Raw genomic sequence first — 18456 nt, forward strand, 5'->3', positions numbered from 1 at the left:
GAGCAAATGTATTTAGTATTATATTCTGTCTGTATTCCATCACCTCACTGGCAGCTGTGCCTCAGAGACACACACTGCGTTCAGCAATTCATGTCATGGTAATAAAACTTAAGACTCAATATGTTCTTTTTGCAGAACTATAATAGTCATGTCTCTATGGCTTTCCCCTCTTGTACAATAAAGTATATAAGTGTCTTGAAATGGGGCAGCCCATGGCCAAGTGGAAAGGGAACTTGGCTTGTAACTGGACGGTTTTGCTGGTTTGAGTACCACCAGGTCAAAGGGCAAAGGTACCCAACCCCCATTGCTGCTCAGTGGCTGCCCACTGCTCTATTCTAATTCTAGGAAGATTTCTAGTAAACTTAGGAATTTCCATATGGGGAATTAACAAAAAAATCGAACCAAGATAATTGGTAATCAGTGGTAATCAGTAATGTTTCAAACTAATTATTTGTAAAACCCATTTCACTGTCCAGTGGGTTTCTAACTGTGAAAATAAACCTTTCATCTGGAGTATTCGTTAAGCATTTGTACTTCTTATCACACTTTAGTTCCACCTCGACATATCTGTAACACCCCCAACTTCAAATACTGACCCAATTAATAATCTGACACTCAACACTCTCATCTTAATCTGAACACATTCATCACATTTGACAGGATCGTGAGGTGTGAGTGACAGCTCACTATTGTTCTGGGTGGTGTGCTACTTTAAAAAAAAGGGCATCAGCCCAACATGTATCATGAGAGGAATCCCACATGGGCCTCATTTGTTTCTAACAATAACTTGTGGGGCGTGACAAGGACAGCTGCTCTTACACACACAAGGACAACTGAGCAATGGTCAAAACTATTTCTCTGACCTGAGAGGTTGAGCAAATTTTAAGTATCTTTTTTTTCTACTATTCTAATAATAATAATAATAATAATATTATTATTATTATTAATAATAATAATAATAATAATAACAATGCTGCACCAATGAATTGTTAGGGAAGTCTATTCTGTGTAACATACCTTTTAGTGTAGTGCAGTTCTGGTTGTCCACAGGTGACGACAGTTGCTGGGTTGATCCGAGGTCTGACTGACTGACATTACTCGTGTGTTAGTGCTGGACTATCTGCTGCTCTGTGAGGGAAGAGATACATACAACAATACAACAATGTACCATTTTTGTTTATAAATAGATAAATACTTATCTACTCATGAATACATTTTGTTCGTCCATGCAAACTGTTAAGTAATTTAGTATTTACCTTTAACATGATGTACAATGTATTTTCAGAACATAGCCTTTAATTAACCATATTTTAAAGTCATAAAAATTCAGTTTATGTTTATAATAAGCTTTACAAAGGCATGGATGGATACTTTCTCCTGTGGGTGTCCACACAAGAGGTTATATTATACTACATTAGTGCTTATAAAGAACAACATAAAGTGTTGGATGCTAGTGAGACATAAATGTTCCTCGAAGACAGAAATATCTTAATGTGGCACCATATTGCGACTGTGATCATGCCAGACAGACATTTGTAGAACCACAACAATCTCTTATTGTGCAAAAACTGTGATGATGTCTCGAGTTTCATCAAAAGCTGTGTGCAGTTTATATTTATTGTAATCTAAATTTACATTTTTCTTAAAAAACAAAACAAAAACAAACAAAAAAAAACTGTCCGCCCATGTCTTGGAGCCATTATTATGAAAGTGAACGCACAAGTTCAATATACATCTCGTTGTATTTTACAAAGAGGGTAATAGTATAGGCATGAAGGTGGCATGAATCATTCCAAGGCTCAAAAAGAGGCAGAAGATAAACATGAATAAATAGAAAGTGCTAAACCTAGCAGAAAAAAAAGAACGATTTATCCTTAAACAAAAAAAAACAACCCAAAAACAAACAACAAAAAAACAACGTGGAAGAGTCTAAAGCTCCGGTTACCCACCAAAGAAAAATGATTAAAGCATCTAAAGCATGTGGCTGAGGGTGAGCACTGAACATAAGCAGAGTGAAAATCAGAAAAGTGTGTGAAGGAAGAAGAAGAATGGGCAGCGCATCCGTACTCGTCTATAAATTAAAAAGCAAACCGTGTCCAAACGTCTCCTTACTAAATTTTAACACCTAAGAAAGATTTTAGAGGCAACGGTCTGTGTTCCTTCTGATGCACGTGGTCGTCGCTCATCAGCCGTCGACATGTTCAAACATTCCTCACAGAGAAAAGGCAAATCTGGAGATGACACACACACACACACACAGTCTCTCTCACACACACACACACTGCAGCATTTCTTCAAAAGCTACTGCAGAACCTAATTCAAACCCATGTCCTCTTCATTATATATTAAGTCATTCAAAGAAAACCACTGAACCAACATTGTTTTGAATTCAATTTCTGCCATCAGTTTTGGCAAACTTATCAATTCTCAGTACTTAACCGTGTTTTGTGATAACCATTTAAAAACAGTTGAAACCTTTGGGATACTTTAAAAATAAAGGTTTTAATGACAAGGTCATTAAACGTCATGCACGCTGCAAATAACTGCATGCAGTAGTTATGGTAACCCATCCAAGCACTTTTTATTTATTAATAGTCATTAACACACACAGCAGCTTCATCAGAGGAGCCTACGCTCTCTTGACTTTTGAATGTGGAGTATTTCTCTTTTTTTTTTTTTTTTAAGATGGAGAGCTGTTTGCATGTCACAGGAAGCAAAAGGTCTGCCACAGCTGCCTGTAACATTTACCTGATAAAGAAAAGAAAAGTTAGGTGGTTTGATTATCAACTTCATATATATTTTTATATATATATATATTTATATATTTCTCTCCTCTCGCTCTCTCACTCAGTTGCAATTGCTCACTCATACATTTATCCCACTTGCTCTCATTTATTCTCGTTTACAATGTAACAAAAATGGTGACAGGCCTGAAATTACAATCACCGAAAACAAACTCAGAAAAGAGAGGGAGAGAAGAGGGGGAGGGAGGGAGGGAGAGATAGAGAGGGGGAGAGGGAGGGATGGAGGGCTGTGGGGGCTGCTGCCGTTTGCTGCCCATCACTGACAGTTGCAGCACAGTGGACACAGTCTGCTTGATGCTTGGACATCAAAGAGGAGGCGGCGGAGGCTCCTTCCCTGTGAAGCTGCTCTCTCTAAGCTGGAGGTTCTCCAGTGCCACATCTAAAGGCATGATCTCCACACAGCCCATGGCTCCGAAGTCGGCGAAGTCTCGGCGCTCCTCCTCGTCGGAAGAGGAGCTCTCCTCGCGCATCAGCGTCGACAAAAGCAGCTCCTGGACAAACAGGCTGCGGTCGGCGCGCTCTCCTTCTAGGAATTGCCGCTCTGCTTCGGACATCTTAGGTTCATTCAACCTGAGGAAACGATTCACGGTTATTTTGAATTCAAGCTGTTCTAGTTCAACAGAAACTGATCTCACGGAATTACAGGGCATACAAAAATACTGATAGACTAAAATATTGCAATACTTCCTCACATTCTTTTTGGGTTTTTTAAGCCTCCAGCCACTAGTTGGCAACAGGCCTTAAGCCATTTGACCCTATCCCTCCATTCCCTTTCAGTAGATAAGGAAAATTGTACATTGTTAAAGTGTACAGTGTTATTTTTACTACAACTGTGTTCCTTCAAATAGTAAACAGATAAACAGATTAACAGACAGATAATACAGATAATAGATAATATATTGACATCACCTAGGGCTAAACAATGAACTTAAATTTTCTTAAAGCCATGTGTGTCAAATCATATTATACAGACTGAGGAAAACAAAACAGTAATCATTTAAAATATGTTTTTCAAATGAAAATGAGAATAATAATGTAAAATGTACCATTACCTCTGATATCACAAATCATATCACAACCAAAATTTCAGCCAAAATAACCCCAATTTGATATTTATTCAAAATTACCAAATGCATTAAAAGGTTATTTACAACTAACATATGAGCTAGAAGTCATTATCATCATAGGTAAATTCAATTAGAAGTGAGTCACAATCAAGTTTCAGTATTTGAATGTGCATGAGGAACTAACCATAAAAGGGTATTTCTCCTGAATTTTATGCATGTTTCCTTCTGTAACTGATACAATGAACTGAAACCAGTGGCTGGTCACACTCACCGTGCTAATAGGAACTGGGAGCTGTGGGACGAGGACGTGGGATTGCTTTCACCCACAGTGGCACTGTTAGCAGTTGCAGTGCTGGGTGGAGGGATGGTGGTGCCAGTGTTGCCCGGGTTGTTGCCGCGTCGCGTCGCATGGCGCCCCGTCTCCACTTGCTGCCGCGCCGCCTGAGCCTGCTGCCGCTCCAACTGCAGTTGCATCTGGAGCTGCTGGAGCTGCGAGGCTGAAGGCCCTGATGAGTTTATTTGCCCCCCTGCTGCACGCCGCACACCTGACAGCTGAGACAACAACTCTGCAGGAGGCACAACAAAAACAGGCTTCACTGTTGACCGTTTCTAAATAAGTCATGGTTTCAAAAGGCAATAGGAGATATATAGTGTGCAGTAGGATTAAAGGACTGCGGAGTACAGGGATTTGTTTGGATATGAAAGTACAACATTTCTCCATGAGAACCTCCCAGGTCAATGATCAGTTTATAACTTCATTTCAGAGAATAAAAAGGCAATAAAACTTGAGATACGTTTTGAAATGTAACACTAGATTAATAACACACTTTGTACTTTGTAGCTTTTCCCTGAGAAAAACTTAATTCATGTGATTCCAAAATACATGTTTACGTTTCTTGAGAGTATTTTATCAAAAGAAAACGAGTGTGCATCCTGGGAACTACTTATTTACCGTGTATAAGAGACATAAACAGCAGCATCGTGTTTACAAACTGAGCTCTGTTTGTATGTATTTGTTCTTTTAGTATCAATAATCCTAATATACGGTATGTTAATACTACTTTAATACAGCACACAAAGATTTGTGATTATAGCAAAGATAAACTTGTTACTATTTGTGTTGTACCATCTTCACGACTGTCCCAACACAAATAGGGCGATCCTAAAAAAACAGAGTCACTGTTACGGCCTACAGAAGATGAGGTTGTTGTGGAGCAACACGCTCTAATCTAATTTCACCCACCCTTACAAACAAAAAACTTTTCTGAGTCAGTCATAATATTGGACAGATGTGATCGAGCACAGGTGTATAAGTGGTGTAGTGTAGCGTCAACTGTAGCAAGTTTACTTCCTCAGTTAATCCACTTTGTTCAAGAGACCGCCACACTACACATGTTGAGGACACTCTTCACATTATATTGCTGTCAAGGAAAAATTTGGTACATCTGTGGGACGCATGGACAACAAGTTTGATGGGTCCTTTTAGATTTTAACACGTACCCATTAACATCCCTGCCCTTTAACTTTGTTTGCCCGTTCTTCTGCCAAAATTCTTCTTGTGATTTTTCCAGCTAAGCCTCATAGAAAGTTAAACCCCTCCCTCCCCACAAAGACTTTGAGAGCGTTATTCATGTTTTTATTACGTCAAGATTGGATTGTTGTAAATCTTTATATGTGGGCACAGAACAGCCAACTCTTCGTCGTCTCAACCTCAAACCAGTTGCTCCTGGACGTTCCTAGAACAAGGTGTAAAACCAGAGGTGATTGAACCTCTCGGTGGTTGCCCCAAGTCTTTGGAGTAGTTGACCTTATCATGTAAGAGCAGTCCAGACTCTTGAAACCTTTAAGTCCCTCCTGAAAACACACATCTTCTCCTTGGCATTAAATTCAGGATGCGCTAGACCACTTGCCTTTATCTGTTGCGCTCTTTCTTATTTTATTGTATTATATACTTCTATATTCATTCACCATAAATACATTTGTTTTCTGTGTTACTTAAAATAGGTGGATGCATAAAGCAGGTTTATGAATTGATGTTACCTTTACCAGCAGATGATTACTAGCATCCCCTCTCGTCTGGTTCTGACAAATGTTTCCAAACCACCAATGTAAAGAGTATTATTATTATGTGAAGAAAGTGCATCTCATTCTCACCTGCAATTGGGTCCATTGCTTCTCTATTACTGGGGGTGTAGGTTGAGCTCTGTGATGAGGATGATGAGAGTCCTCCTGTGGAGCCACTAGTAAAGTGCATATTTGTGCGTCGTGCTCTGGGACCACCCAGTCCTCGTCCAGGGTGGAACATCCTACGTACATGTCGAACACTGCTGGACTCGTCGTAAACAGGGACGGTTAAGGATAAATGCAGTGAAGTGACACACAACTTATAAACAAAGTATATGTACAAACACATCTCTATAGTATGAATAGACCCAGGAAGGATATTAAATCTCTTGGCGCTCTGTGTTCAAGTGTGAGGTGAGCTGTAAAGTCGTCTGTGACGTGGTTTGGGTCCCCTCCTGGCAAAGCAGCACATATGGGACAAATCTGAAGAAAGAGAGAGAGGTTTCTATTTGAGATAAACAATCTCCAACTGAGCTGATTACCCCACAACAAAATACATTACATAGAAATGAAAAGGGGACAGGATTAAACTGATGAACAATGGCATCATCCATCGCCGATAGTGTGGAGTCACGGTCATGTGGCGATTCTATCCTTCATCACTATGATTTACTGTACAAACATCACACTGCCAATTAAGTGGATACTGCCCAACCCACTCTTACTAAAGGCTAAAGAGTTTTTATATTGGTTATAAGGCACTTTAAGTGGACAATTAATGGATGCTGTGTTTTAGCAGCATGGGAGGACCTATTGACCTTTTTTTTTTGCAAGAACCATTCATTTACACACCCAAACTTCTAAGCATTGGACACAGCTTGTAAAATACTGGAATTCTACTAAGCAGTAATGGCAGTTGACCCCCTGTGACAGTGGCCATGTATCCTACAGCAGCCAAAAACAAGCCAGCACTGTCGGTCTGCCTGAATGGACGCATAAAAAAACATGAACCACGGCACACTGTGCCCAAAAGTCTGACCACACCGATCAAGGAAGTGACCCAAACCAAACAACACTTCAATCACCACAAAACCCAAGAGAAATCCTCACTGTAACACACAAACCCATGAAGCCAACACGGCACATGAACAGCACTGGCACCAATAGACAGCAATGAATCAAACACCAGTTACACAACAAAGCCACTCTAGTGGAACCACAATGACACAAGGCAGTCTGGGACATAAACAACCAGAACACAGAAATTAAGCATTTTTAGTTTTCTGTTATTATTATTATTATACCCATATACTCATATTGGACAACCTCTACACTGGATGACATATTCATTACCTTTATTTCTATGTATATGGTTACTCTAGATTACTGCACTAGATGAGTCCAAAACAAACATAGAACTTACTCATGTTTGAGTAAAATTTGAAAACACCAACAGCACCCAGCTGAAACTGTTAATTCTACCCCTGTATTGTTTCCTGTACTTATAATTTCTTTTAAACCACTGAGATTTACACTTACATTTCATCGTACAGCTGTTCAATAACAATAAAGACATGCAATTGTTCCCTTTCCTATTTTATAAAGAAGTGATTTGCTTGTGAAAATTCTTTTAAAATGTACACCCTTAGTAAGCCGGCAATACTGAAAGGTGGGCTGGGAAATGTTAGTTGGACTGTTATATTAATGCTAATAGATTTGCTGACACACTCAGAAAATTAAAAACATATTCCACAGAGTAAACTCTTTAAAATCTTGGTTTAGTGCAGCACCTGTGGAAAACCAGAGTACAAATCCAACTGTCTCTACCTACAGGCTCCAAGGGTCTCATTTGACCCTTAGTAGTTATTCTGCTAGCAGCCAGGCAGGTGTGAGCACTGTCAGCAGCAGCCTCACCCTTTGCTTCACTATGCTGATTTTATTCAGCAGTGGACAACACTTTTAAAAAACATTGTCTAAAAAGTATTCTATAAAAGCCCTCTGTGCATTCTGGTACATCGTTTCAGCTGACTGAAATCTAGTAGGGTAGAGGTAAGGGGGAAAAAAGAAAGACATTATCCACCTAATGATTTCAATAAACATTATGTCTGTGGATTGCAGAATTAAACTAGGCTGCTGGAGCTGTTTTTAGCACCAAAACCAACATAAAATCTGCGCATGTATGCATGCAATGAGCCGTTCATGAGTGCAGTATACTCACCACCTCTGTGGATGTCTCAGCATGTTCTGAAGTGACATGCTCCTGTAGGGACGTCTCTGTGAAGCCCATCTTGCCACAATAAGGACATGTGAATGACTGTGGTTGCTCTACTGAAAAAGTGTCTCCTCCATAATACAAGTCTGCAAGAAGACAGAAACACGGCAACCATGACTGATTTTCACATGTGATTAATACTAATGAAGTATCACAACACTGCCCAATAAATCATCAATTAACTTAATCATGTTGAATGATTTGTAAGTATATAGCAGACAATGACACAGGTTGAATCGTTTGTGTATATCAGTAAGCCACACCAGTTTCTGTATTATCTGTCGGCCTGGACCTTACCATAGTCTACCCTGGTTAATATACACTGCATGGGGTGCTCTGTGGTGTGTCTTGTCGTTGTGGCTCCACTCTCGTAGCACGATGCGCACAGGTCGTAGTCGTAGCAAATTAAACACTTGAACCGTCTTCCTCTAAAGTTCCCTTTTAAACATGCATCACAGCTCACACCTGCAAATGAGACAAGAAGGAGTCAAGTCAAATATGTGGACATGACAATGAAGTTCCTTATTATAACTGCACACTATGAGATTCGCCACAAGAAAGTAATTTCTGTCTGTAGGCCAGTCTCACCACCATGAGAATGTGTTTTGGAGTGGCACCAACCCATAAGTGCCAGCAATGAAGAACTCTGGCATTCCAGTGAACTATACCAGCAACTCAGCGCCATGACACAGATGCATACAGCATCCAAAAGATCCTTTCAGTGCAGTGTTTGTTACTCATTTATAGCATGGTCACACATTTTCAGTGAGTACACTGCAATTTGTATTTAATATGAACGCTTGACTGAGTGAATGAACTGCTCAAGACAAACACAAGGTAATGTGGTACCTAGCACAGTCATGGCTGGGTCATCTATTCAATTATTATTTAGTCATTATCATATCTAATCTTATTGCTAGGTTATATTTTGCCAAAGTGAATAGCTCATAAAAATAACTTTACTGATAGGACTGTAATAAAGTTATCAAGTTTGAGTACAGTTAAACACAACTACTGCTACGCTGACAATTATTTTAAAGGATAAATATATTACTGTAGCTAGTTTTAAGGGATTTTCCTCTGGCTACACTGATCTCCTGAACAGAGGCAGTTTAAAAATACAAAAACTCATGACACATGAAACATTAACAAACAAAATCCTGACATGAATAAACACATTGTTTGGAAATGTGTAGTTTTATCAGCTCTGCATGTTGATTAAAGGCTTGGTCACACTAGTGTAACCTGTGTGCCTTCCTTAGGTCAACCTACACTTACATTTTCAAGAGGAAACCAGGAATAACTAGCCTGGCCTCCTTGGACAATCAACCAAACAGGCCGACAAGTAGCTTAGTTGTCTGTTGTTACTTCAAACAAGCAAGTTACTAAGGTTTCACATCTTGGCAGCACTGGGTCTAACGAACTATATGTACCATGCTTATGAACACATTACAAAAACACAGAAACTATGGAAAAAAACAGGTTTGTCTGGCAGTGGTGCCAAAATAAGAGCCACATTTGCCATTTGGTCTGTGGTTAGTTAGTTTATTTTAACACACCGTAGTTTGCTTATAGCTTGCCACCTGGCTAACTTAGTGCTTGTTACATGAAGAGAGGCCTCAGACTGTATACTTCTTGATGACAGTGCATTCACTAACAACAGCAGTAAATGTGCACAATTGGGCCACGTATTACCACAAGAGCAAACTAATATACAATTAACAGAACCACACGAAAAATATGGCACTATCAATATTAAAGTGTACGTCTGTGACAACCGGCAAAAGCAATAGAAACGAATCATAAAAGTAGCATACATTAGCCTGCTCGCTAGCCCAGCTAACGAAAGGTAACGCAGCGCATAGCAACGGCTAACTGCTATTCTCGTCAATGTTGCCGACACAGTGATATCGTTTGCAGCACATTATAAAACTCTGTGCACGTATATACACCACAGCCGCCGAAGACGAATATGTGTGTCCCGGAACAAATGTGAAAATAAGACTGGAAAAGCGCAACAACACCCTCCCCCTGACTTGAATTAGCACTTAGCATAGCTAGCTGAGTAGCTAGCTGCCCTGGGTAATTTAGCTGCAACCCCGGCGCCGTGGAGCCGTTTACCGACTCACCCTCATGTCGGGACATCCTACAGGCAGCGACACAGCCCCTCCTCGGGCTCCCCAGTGCGCTCAACAGGGGCACCGATACCGTTTCTGAGATGCTAAGGTGGGGAATGCTACACCCTCGTTGCTTTTTCGAGCAAGATGGATTCCCCCAGCAGATTGCAGTTTGCTCTGCTTCCCCTCCCTGAGTGTCACTTGTCGCTGATAGCTCCGGGTGAACAGCAGGCGGCGCTCTCGTACAGCTCTACCGTACAATCAACCCACTGCGATTGTCATTCCCTCACTTCTGTCTCGCAGGGATATGCCCCTCTCCCCGCAATGGGACGCGTACAATGACATAATCTCTAATATGAAGAGAATGCGATTGGACACAGTCACAGGAGGACTTAAGGTGCATAAATAGATTGTTGGCAGTGGTGGTCCATAATCTTGTATTACTGCCTTATTTCTTTTTTTATTATTATTTTTTTTTAGAAAAAGGAATGAAGTTGGCACTTTAATATGCAAAGGTAGACTCAATGGATGTCCTGTAATGTCTGATGTTGATGATTTAGTAAGTGAGTGATATTTTAGTTTTAAGATGAAACTGTGATAAAAATATTAATAAATCTAATACATTTTATTATAATTCTTAATTCACTACTGCTTTCATCGTCAAGTGCAAATGCTTCCATTCTGAATTTACCAAAGTGACACAGTCAAAACTTGCATGTACCAGGTCCTGCAAGCTAAAAGGGTTTTACATACTTCAATTTTCTGTCAAAAAAATCATCAGTCTTTCTAATAATAATAATAATAATAATAATAATATAAAAATCATTGTGTTACTTAATATACAACCACTTTATTAGGTAACCTAATCCAGAAGTGAAGCGACTTTGAACGTGGCATGGCTGCTGGTGCCAGACAGGCTGGTCTGAGTGCCAATCCCCTGGAATTTTCACACAACCATCTCTCTGTTTCCTTGTCTGAATGAATGGTCTGAAAAATAGAATATGTATACTGAGTTCTCTGGACGAAAATGCCTCATGGATGCCAGAAATCAGGAGAACAGCTAAACCCATTTGAGATAAAAAGGCAACAGTAACACATCAAAACTTGATGTAGATGGGTTACAGCGGCAGAAGACACACGTAAACCCCAAAGAAGTGGCCAGTGACTGTAAAGCAAAGTGAAAGAACTCATCACCAAAGAAATCTATCATAAAAAAGTCTTTATTTTCGTACATAATATTCATTTCATTTGTGCTGATGGGGATGCAATCAGTCTGACAAACCAGTGCATTAAAATGACGACTTCACAGCAGTGTAGAAGGCCGGGGAGGTACTCGCAACTCTTACTTTGTGCCTTGCTCTCACTTTGAGTATTTTCTCCTAATATAACCGAGGATAATGCCAATAGACACGGTTACCCCCGACTACGTTCTGTCTACGCAAGTGGACAAAGAAAGACTCAGGACTCCACCCTCATGCATAAGCCTGATGTATAGTCTTAAAATGTTACACATTCTGTACAGACAATTACATGTGCTTTGTGTCAACAGTGAAGAGTGAGCACTTTTTTTTCTAGCCCCCCCCCACTGCCAGCTTTATTGAATGACAGTGAGGGGGGGAAAAGTAAAGAAAACAGCAGAATCTCAGTCTCAACAAACATACCATACAATCTCCTTCAACTGCTGCATCTGCAACTTCTGAAACAACAACAACAAAACAAGATCTTAAGGCATAACTTTGTAAGGTACGGTGTACTGCATTTTGGGATGACAACAAACTAATGTTTTTATGTGTCCTGCTGTAGCTTCTCTACAATGCAAACAATTTAGCAGCAAATCCCACTTGATAGAAACCTGCTGGTGAAAAGAATGCTTCCATCAAAAAAACAAAAAGAAATGATAAAGCCTCTGCCTTCAAGAAACAGTCATTCAACAGACCTAAAGCCAAAGTAGTGGATACAAACCCTCATCTTCATGTGAATTTCCATGAACATAATAATTACTCTTTCACTTTCTCATCAAAATAGAACAATATTTACATATTTGCATCAGCTTTGAAATTGTGAAATATACCGTAGGTCTGATCTTTTTCTTTTTTCTTTTTTCCTATACGTCAAAATACTTGTACGCCATCTTCCATGATACTTGTAGCACCTGAGCAAAATCATGTTCTGACCACTGGTCACACGCCGATGCGAGAAGCCGTGTGGATAACATATCTTAAATTACATGACTTAAAGCAAACACAATTATGTACATATTAAGTTTACATTTTGGAGCACTTAGCCATATTTACAGTACAATCAAGGGTTTTGGATGCTGAAGGCACAGCTTCATGTATTCTCAACTAATTACAAAATTTTTAACTGGTTAACCGAAAGACCGAAAGTATAACAAAGAAAAGCATCCAGCTTCGTTTGGTGATCGCTTTTGTTCAGGTCAGTGTTCTTTGGAAATCAATGCTCAAGAATGTGCCGTGTGATATCGCTAAAACCAACATATAAAAAAATGCTATTAAACGTTAAAAGGTACAGTGTTCATCAAACACATAAGCTTCAACACAGGAGTGTCCGTGCCCCAGACAACAGCAACACATACAAACTTCACATAAAAGTCTTCTCTATCGTGATATGGACTGAGGTGAGGTGACTTTAGGCCACTTTGGATCTTCACACTGAAAAACCTGAGTAGTTTTTTTTTCCCTCTAAAGCTGGAGCACAGCTGTTTTAGCTCTGAGTCTTTTGTAAAGCTGCAGTCTTGATATTTGCCATGTTGCCAAATTGTGCCCGGTAAGTGATGTCTTCCTTCTGCATGGAGGTTTGAAGCAAGAAGCTGACCAAGAAGAATGTTTGCAAATACCTCTGAGCAACTGTATTGCATGGTTGAGGATTTTCTTTGACCATCTGAAATGCCCCAAAGTTGTAACCGAGTGCTTGAGTTTGGAAGTATTTGCAAACATTATTAAACCATATGAAGGACAGGACACAGCGGATGCTGCTTGTGTTTCCCAGGCTGTCACTGTGTTGCATTACTGAGGATACTGTGGGTTTTTTAACGCCTCTTCTCTCACTTTGTCGTGCAAGCTGATGGCTCTGGGAGCAGTTGCTCACACAGATGTCTGGATACCTCAGTCCATTACTTCGTCCTTTGTGTAGTCGTCCCTGGATTTTCTCTTGAAGAAGCCCATCTGGAGGAGGAGGAGAAACGTAGTTACAAGCTTGGATTTTTAAACCTGGGTGAAGCTGCTAAAGAAAAGACCATTAACAATATTCTTAAGGCCCAAGGTTTAAAAAGTGAGGATTGCTTTAAGGCTACGAAACCAAAGTTATTTTATTCTAAAGTGATTATACACTTATACAAACAAACATATGGGTAGTATATTCAGTTTCTGCAAATGAAACACCCTAAATGTTGCACATTGGACCATTAAAAAAAAAGGAAATCCAGGAAGTGACAAGCCTTCACAAGCTCAGGCAACTTTACCTTCCAAAGAGCGAAGATGACGAGCGCTAAGATCAGAAGTCCTATCAGGATGCTGATAATGATGACCCATATAGGAATCCCTCCTAAAGTTTCCTTTGATACCTGGATCTTTACCTGAGTAGGACACATATTTACATAGTAAATGTGACCATACATTCAAACACAAACAAGAATTTAATGACAATAGCATACAACACAAACACAGAATGACTTACAGTTCTGGTCTTGTCATTGGTGTTCAGTTGAAACAGCTTTGTGTCTTTGATCTCCAGAGTACCATTCACCAACATGTGCAGACTGGAAAACTCACCCTGTAAAAATAAATCTCCTTTTAAATGCTTCCTTTCCGGGCTTCTCACTCCATTTCACTCTGCAACATCACTCGCGACCCACCTTGATAAATGTAGGTTTCCACACTCTGAACGTGACGTTGACCTGACTGATCTTTACCTCGGGGATGGAGCAGGTAAACGACGCACAGTAAAGCTCCTCGGAACAGGTCTGCAGAACAACACACGCAGCACTCACAGTAAGACACGAGCATGCACATCCACATTCACCATCATCATGTGTCTCATACAGAGTCAGTGCTGAGCTAGGAACAGGTTAGACCCGATGGACCAGATTCTTTCTATAACCTCAGGTCAGACTGACTGAATGGACAGAAATAATCCCGGGTTTACTGGTAATCTGGGTTTACGAAATGCAAGCAGCCTCTGGTCAATGATGCCGACTGTGTGTTACTCACCAACAGGAAGACACTGAGCGATTCTTTCTTTGGATCAGGCTTTACAATGTTTGGGTTAATTTTTTCAGGGTTAATCCAGCGCGCTGCATCACATTTCACCTGCAGAGAGAGAGAGAGAGAGAGAGAGAGAGAGAGAGAGGACAAACCGACGTGACGGTGGGTCTCTTTAATCGCACTTGCATGTGTGTGTGTACATATATACACACATATATATATATATTTACATACATATATACGTATATATACAGGATATTTATACCTCTGGGCTGGTGGCGACATGTGTGAGGTAGAGTAAGTTGTTTTGTCGGGGAGACAGGTGAGGGTATGTCACCGTAAGGTCAAGGGGTGGAGCCACGACATCACCTGCCCTCTCCACCTGGACAGAGGTGAGACAGCGAGACAGAACCTATCGTGAAATACTTGCATGCAGCTGTATTTCCCCTTCAATCCTTAGAACACAGAGCATTTAGGATGTTTTTTCCCATTACTATGCTAAAACGTCTATACAGAGGTTATTTGCAACATTGAGTGTCTCACAAATCCAAACTGGGAGTTCTCTTGCACTTGCTTCTCCTAATGTGCTTGTAAATTTCATCTGGATTCTTTTTTTTGTTTTTTTTCTTTCATTTTCACCAAATATATGTGAACACACATGAGCAAAAACGTGGAAATACGTCACAGTTCAAAGTCCGCTTGGCTAGTTTTTAAATAACAACAATGAATGAAAAACGTGCTATTTTGTGACTTGTGCAACATTATCACCACAACAAAGACACACAGAGAAGAAAAAGACACACTTTGTAAAGCCTGAAGATGTGACCTATGAACACACACACACACACACACAGGATGTCCATATAAGGAGTTGTGTGAGCACTATGGTTTAAATGGATGTGAATAAATCATCACACAGGTTATCTAACCGTGTAGCTGATGTTGACCTCCTCTCCGATCATCTTGGTGTCATTGAACACTCTAGAATACTGTTCGCCCTCTTTTACCACAATGTGCTCATCCACAGGCCGTCTAGATGAATGAAATAAAAATAAATAATATTAATATACATGAACTCATTATACAGACAAATGCTGAATGGGTCTCTTCAGGAACTACTCACACTGAGAATATGAACCCAGCTTCATACTTGACAGGGATGAAGATTTGTACTGAGTTGTCACTCAGCGTAGAAGGCAGCTCCTCGCTGTCACTGTGGAGGATGCAAAACAAACAAATCAGACATTGTTTTTCTACAGACACACACAATCGACCGACTCTCTCTCTCTCTCACCTTGTGGCTGTGACGTTGATCTGAATGAGTTCCTGAACATGTGCGGGATTCACTTCAAATTTCACTTTGAACATTTCCTGTGGATGTCAGAACACGTGGAGCATTTCATTAACGGTGTTACAGCGTTCCCACGCAGCAAAGATGAATACATGCTGAAACAAACCTCGACATTGCTGCCCAGGAACGGGTAACCGACAGCACACTCCACTTTAGTGTGATTCAGAGTGCATTCTCTCTCCGGCTGAAAGATAAACAGAAAACATCAGCTCATCTGAGCCGTGAACGACATGGAGATGACACTTTGCAACGACGCCTCACCTCGACTTTAACGTAGTTGATGTTCGATGTGAAGCTGAGGACGATCTTGGTGTTGTACGCGTTGTCTTTGCTGTTTCCGATGTTGACGTTGACATCGAACTTGTCAATGTTTGCTCTGATCACCATGCTGGAGGAGTAAATCAAGAAAAAAGGGAAAAATAAGAAAACTGCCAGCACACTTGGTTGTGATGCGCACATCCCTCCACAAGGGGGTAGTCACGCATTAGTTTGTTTTTTTTAAGCTATTAAAGCCTGACTACTGTGTTGTCACACTGCCTGTGTGGATAAGAGCGACAGATTTACAGCGCACAACACAATACTCTGTACTCACTGAGGAACTGTTATTCTTTTAAATTTGACATGATGCTAATTTAGAGTTACCTTTTTACACTGGGCTCTGCTTTGAGGGAGAGGTCGGCGATGCACCTCTGATCACTCCCACAGTCCACTAAGGGAATCTACGAGACAAGAGACAGACGTGTTATCAGCAGCAGTGACCCTCATTCATCAACGTCACAATAAACTGTTAAGTGTTTTAAGTTTTTTTTGTAGAGATGCTGGTCATCTGGTCATCTTGGAGACTGTCTATTTTGTGAGGGATGGCTTCCAAATGTCATTTACAGTAAACTGCTTCATTTGAATCCTTGTATAAAATGGTGTATTGGATGTGAACAGACAAAAAAAAAGAAATGTTGGAAGAAAAAAACCTTTTCAGTTAAAGAACCTCTGACCTCCTGTCAAGAGTTACTGGAAGGAAACATGCATTTAAACATTTTAATTAAATGTATTATGTACCGTATACGACACAGATATGATTTTATTAGAGGTGTAAAGTTTGTCAGATTTAATATCTCATTGCAGAATGTGCTTAAAAATCCCTTGTGAATAATTACTCGGCAACATTGACTGAGAGGAGCGTAATTGCGTAATTTAGGGTCTAAGCATAACACCTAGAACTGTTTATAGCTCATTAAAGCATAATAACATACAGCATTGATGGTGATATTGAAGTTCTGTCTTTATTGTTTTAGATAGATTATGGATTTTTCATAACAAGAAAAGCAGTAGAAGTTTTTAAGAATTAAAAACATGTCCATTTAACATCAGACACAAATGAAAGCATTTAATTAACCTTAAAAATGTGCAACATTTGGTCTAGGATTATACTAAGATTGGGCTTCTGAATCTCCTATTGTTGTTTTGTGTATTAGTTTGTGTCCCTGACGAGAAGGGGGACTTCAGGTGACCTTGGTTTCCTTTGCCTGACCAGCTGCCTGAGTGTGTGGGGGTGTTAACGTCAACACTGTCTACTCAGCCAAGAAAGGATGAGAAACCAAAGCACTATCAGCTGCAGCACCATATCAAAAGAAAAACTGCTGCTTCCGTTTGATGACTTCCCCTTTTTCTCTGTGTGTGTGTGTCCTGCACTCCACGACACTGCATGCACAGCTACTTTGACATGTTCTAACACTGAGGGCGTCAGGATGTGTCGAGGCTATTGAACATGTGTGTGTGTGTGTGTGTGTTCCGCACAAGCCAGGCTCTCGTGTGATATCTGTCCTCTTTATCTGGACACGTCACTCATTGCAACAATTACGTGGAAACCCTCTCGCTGGAACAAAATATGCATGCGATAGTGTGGGAAGTCTGTTGTTAAAACACTGACGCAGACTCGAGGAAAACCCTGAAGGATGGCAGTCAGCTGCTGCAGATGCTAATGTTCTGTAACAACAGTGAGTCCTGAGCCAGACAAGAACAGCACACTTTTCACTCTTGGATTATAAAAACAGACGGACGGAGAAGGCTTTTGTGATGCGTTTCAAATGCTTCCTGTCTGCTACGGGAAAAAAAAAAACTCCTTCTGCTTATTGTTATTGGCAGTTAATGGCGCGCACATAGGCGGCATGAAGCGCATGGTCTTACGGTCTTATTAATGGATCTTGGAAGGCTTTCATCCAGGACGGGGCCTTCGTCTTCATCGGCAAGTCCAAACTCCAGAGACACCATGAGCGGGTCGCGGAAATCCAGGCGAGCCTGTTTGTTGAGGAGAACAGAGAACGAGAGAGGGAAATAAAAGATGAAGGAGGATGAAGAAATAAAAACAAATCTACTACTTCAAATATCCGACATGATACTACTACTATAACTGCAGTAGGAGTGTGCACAGACTACGTCAGACTTGGAACACAACTCTTGTTACAGTTCCACTGTATAAGAGCGTGTATACCGGCATGATGTGGCTGGTTTGTGTGCTAATAAACCGTCCTAAATATTATACAACGAAGATTTAAATTGTG

At 40.4% G+C, this 18456-nt stretch overlaps 2 protein-coding genes across 2 annotated transcripts in view; both read right to left on the reverse strand.

The window, feature by feature from the left end:
- Window positions 1–1586: 1586 nt before the first annotated feature.
- Window positions 1587–10541, reverse strand: kcmf1 (potassium channel modulatory factor 1). Its single transcript, XM_044011760.1, has 7 exons — window positions 10337–10541; window positions 8505–8672; window positions 8154–8293; window positions 6317–6418; window positions 6026–6209; window positions 4143–4437; window positions 1587–3374 (listed from the first exon to the last, which is right to left on the reverse strand). Exons 1-7 carry the CDS (start codon window positions 10350–10352, stop codon window positions 3110–3112), a joined length of 1170 nt encoding a protein of 389 aa, XP_043867695.1. The 5' UTR covers window positions 10353–10541; the 3' UTR covers window positions 1587–3109.
- Window positions 10542–11528: 987 nt separating this feature from the next.
- Window positions 11529–18456, reverse strand: part of itga1 (integrin, alpha 1) — a 45591-nt gene continuing 38663 nt past the window's right edge. The window contains exons 18-30 of the mRNA XM_044012660.1: window positions 18083–18193; window positions 16541–16617; window positions 16160–16286; window positions 16005–16082; window positions 15842–15918; window positions 15671–15760; window positions 15477–15579; window positions 14813–14929; window positions 14554–14652; window positions 14199–14306; window positions 14021–14116; window positions 13806–13919; window positions 11529–13509 (exon numbers count right to left, since the gene is read on the reverse strand). Coding sequence (XP_043868595.1) covers window positions 13450–13509; window positions 13806–13919; window positions 14021–14116; window positions 14199–14306; window positions 14554–14652; window positions 14813–14929; window positions 15477–15579; window positions 15671–15760; window positions 15842–15918; window positions 16005–16082; window positions 16160–16286; window positions 16541–16617; window positions 18083–18193 — 1257 coding nt within the window. The 3' untranslated portion in view covers window positions 11529–13449. The remainder of the gene's footprint in view (window positions 13510–13805; window positions 13920–14020; window positions 14117–14198; window positions 14307–14553; window positions 14653–14812; window positions 14930–15476; window positions 15580–15670; window positions 15761–15841; window positions 15919–16004; window positions 16083–16159; window positions 16287–16540; window positions 16618–18082; window positions 18194–18456) is intronic.

Source organism: Solea senegalensis, linkage group LG21 (genome assembly GCF_019176455.1).
Source record: "Solea senegalensis isolate Sse05_10M linkage group LG21, IFAPA_SoseM_1, whole genome shotgun sequence".
Taxonomy (NCBI): Eukaryota; Metazoa; Chordata; class Actinopteri; order Pleuronectiformes; family Soleidae; genus Solea; species Solea senegalensis.

What these genes read in the sequence shown, in the direction of transcription:
- kcmf1 (XM_044011760.1), bottom strand. An exon ending in CTGAGACATCCACAGAGGTG is followed by an intron (nt 6,419 to 8,153) that starts GTGAGTATACTG and finishes CTCTTTCTTCAG; the next exon opens with ATTTGTCCCATATGTGCTGC. An exon ending in AGCAATGGACCCAATTGCAG is followed by an intron (nt 4,438 to 6,025) that starts GTGAGAATGAGA and finishes TGCCTCCTGCAG; the next exon opens with AGTTGTTGTCTCAGCTGTCA.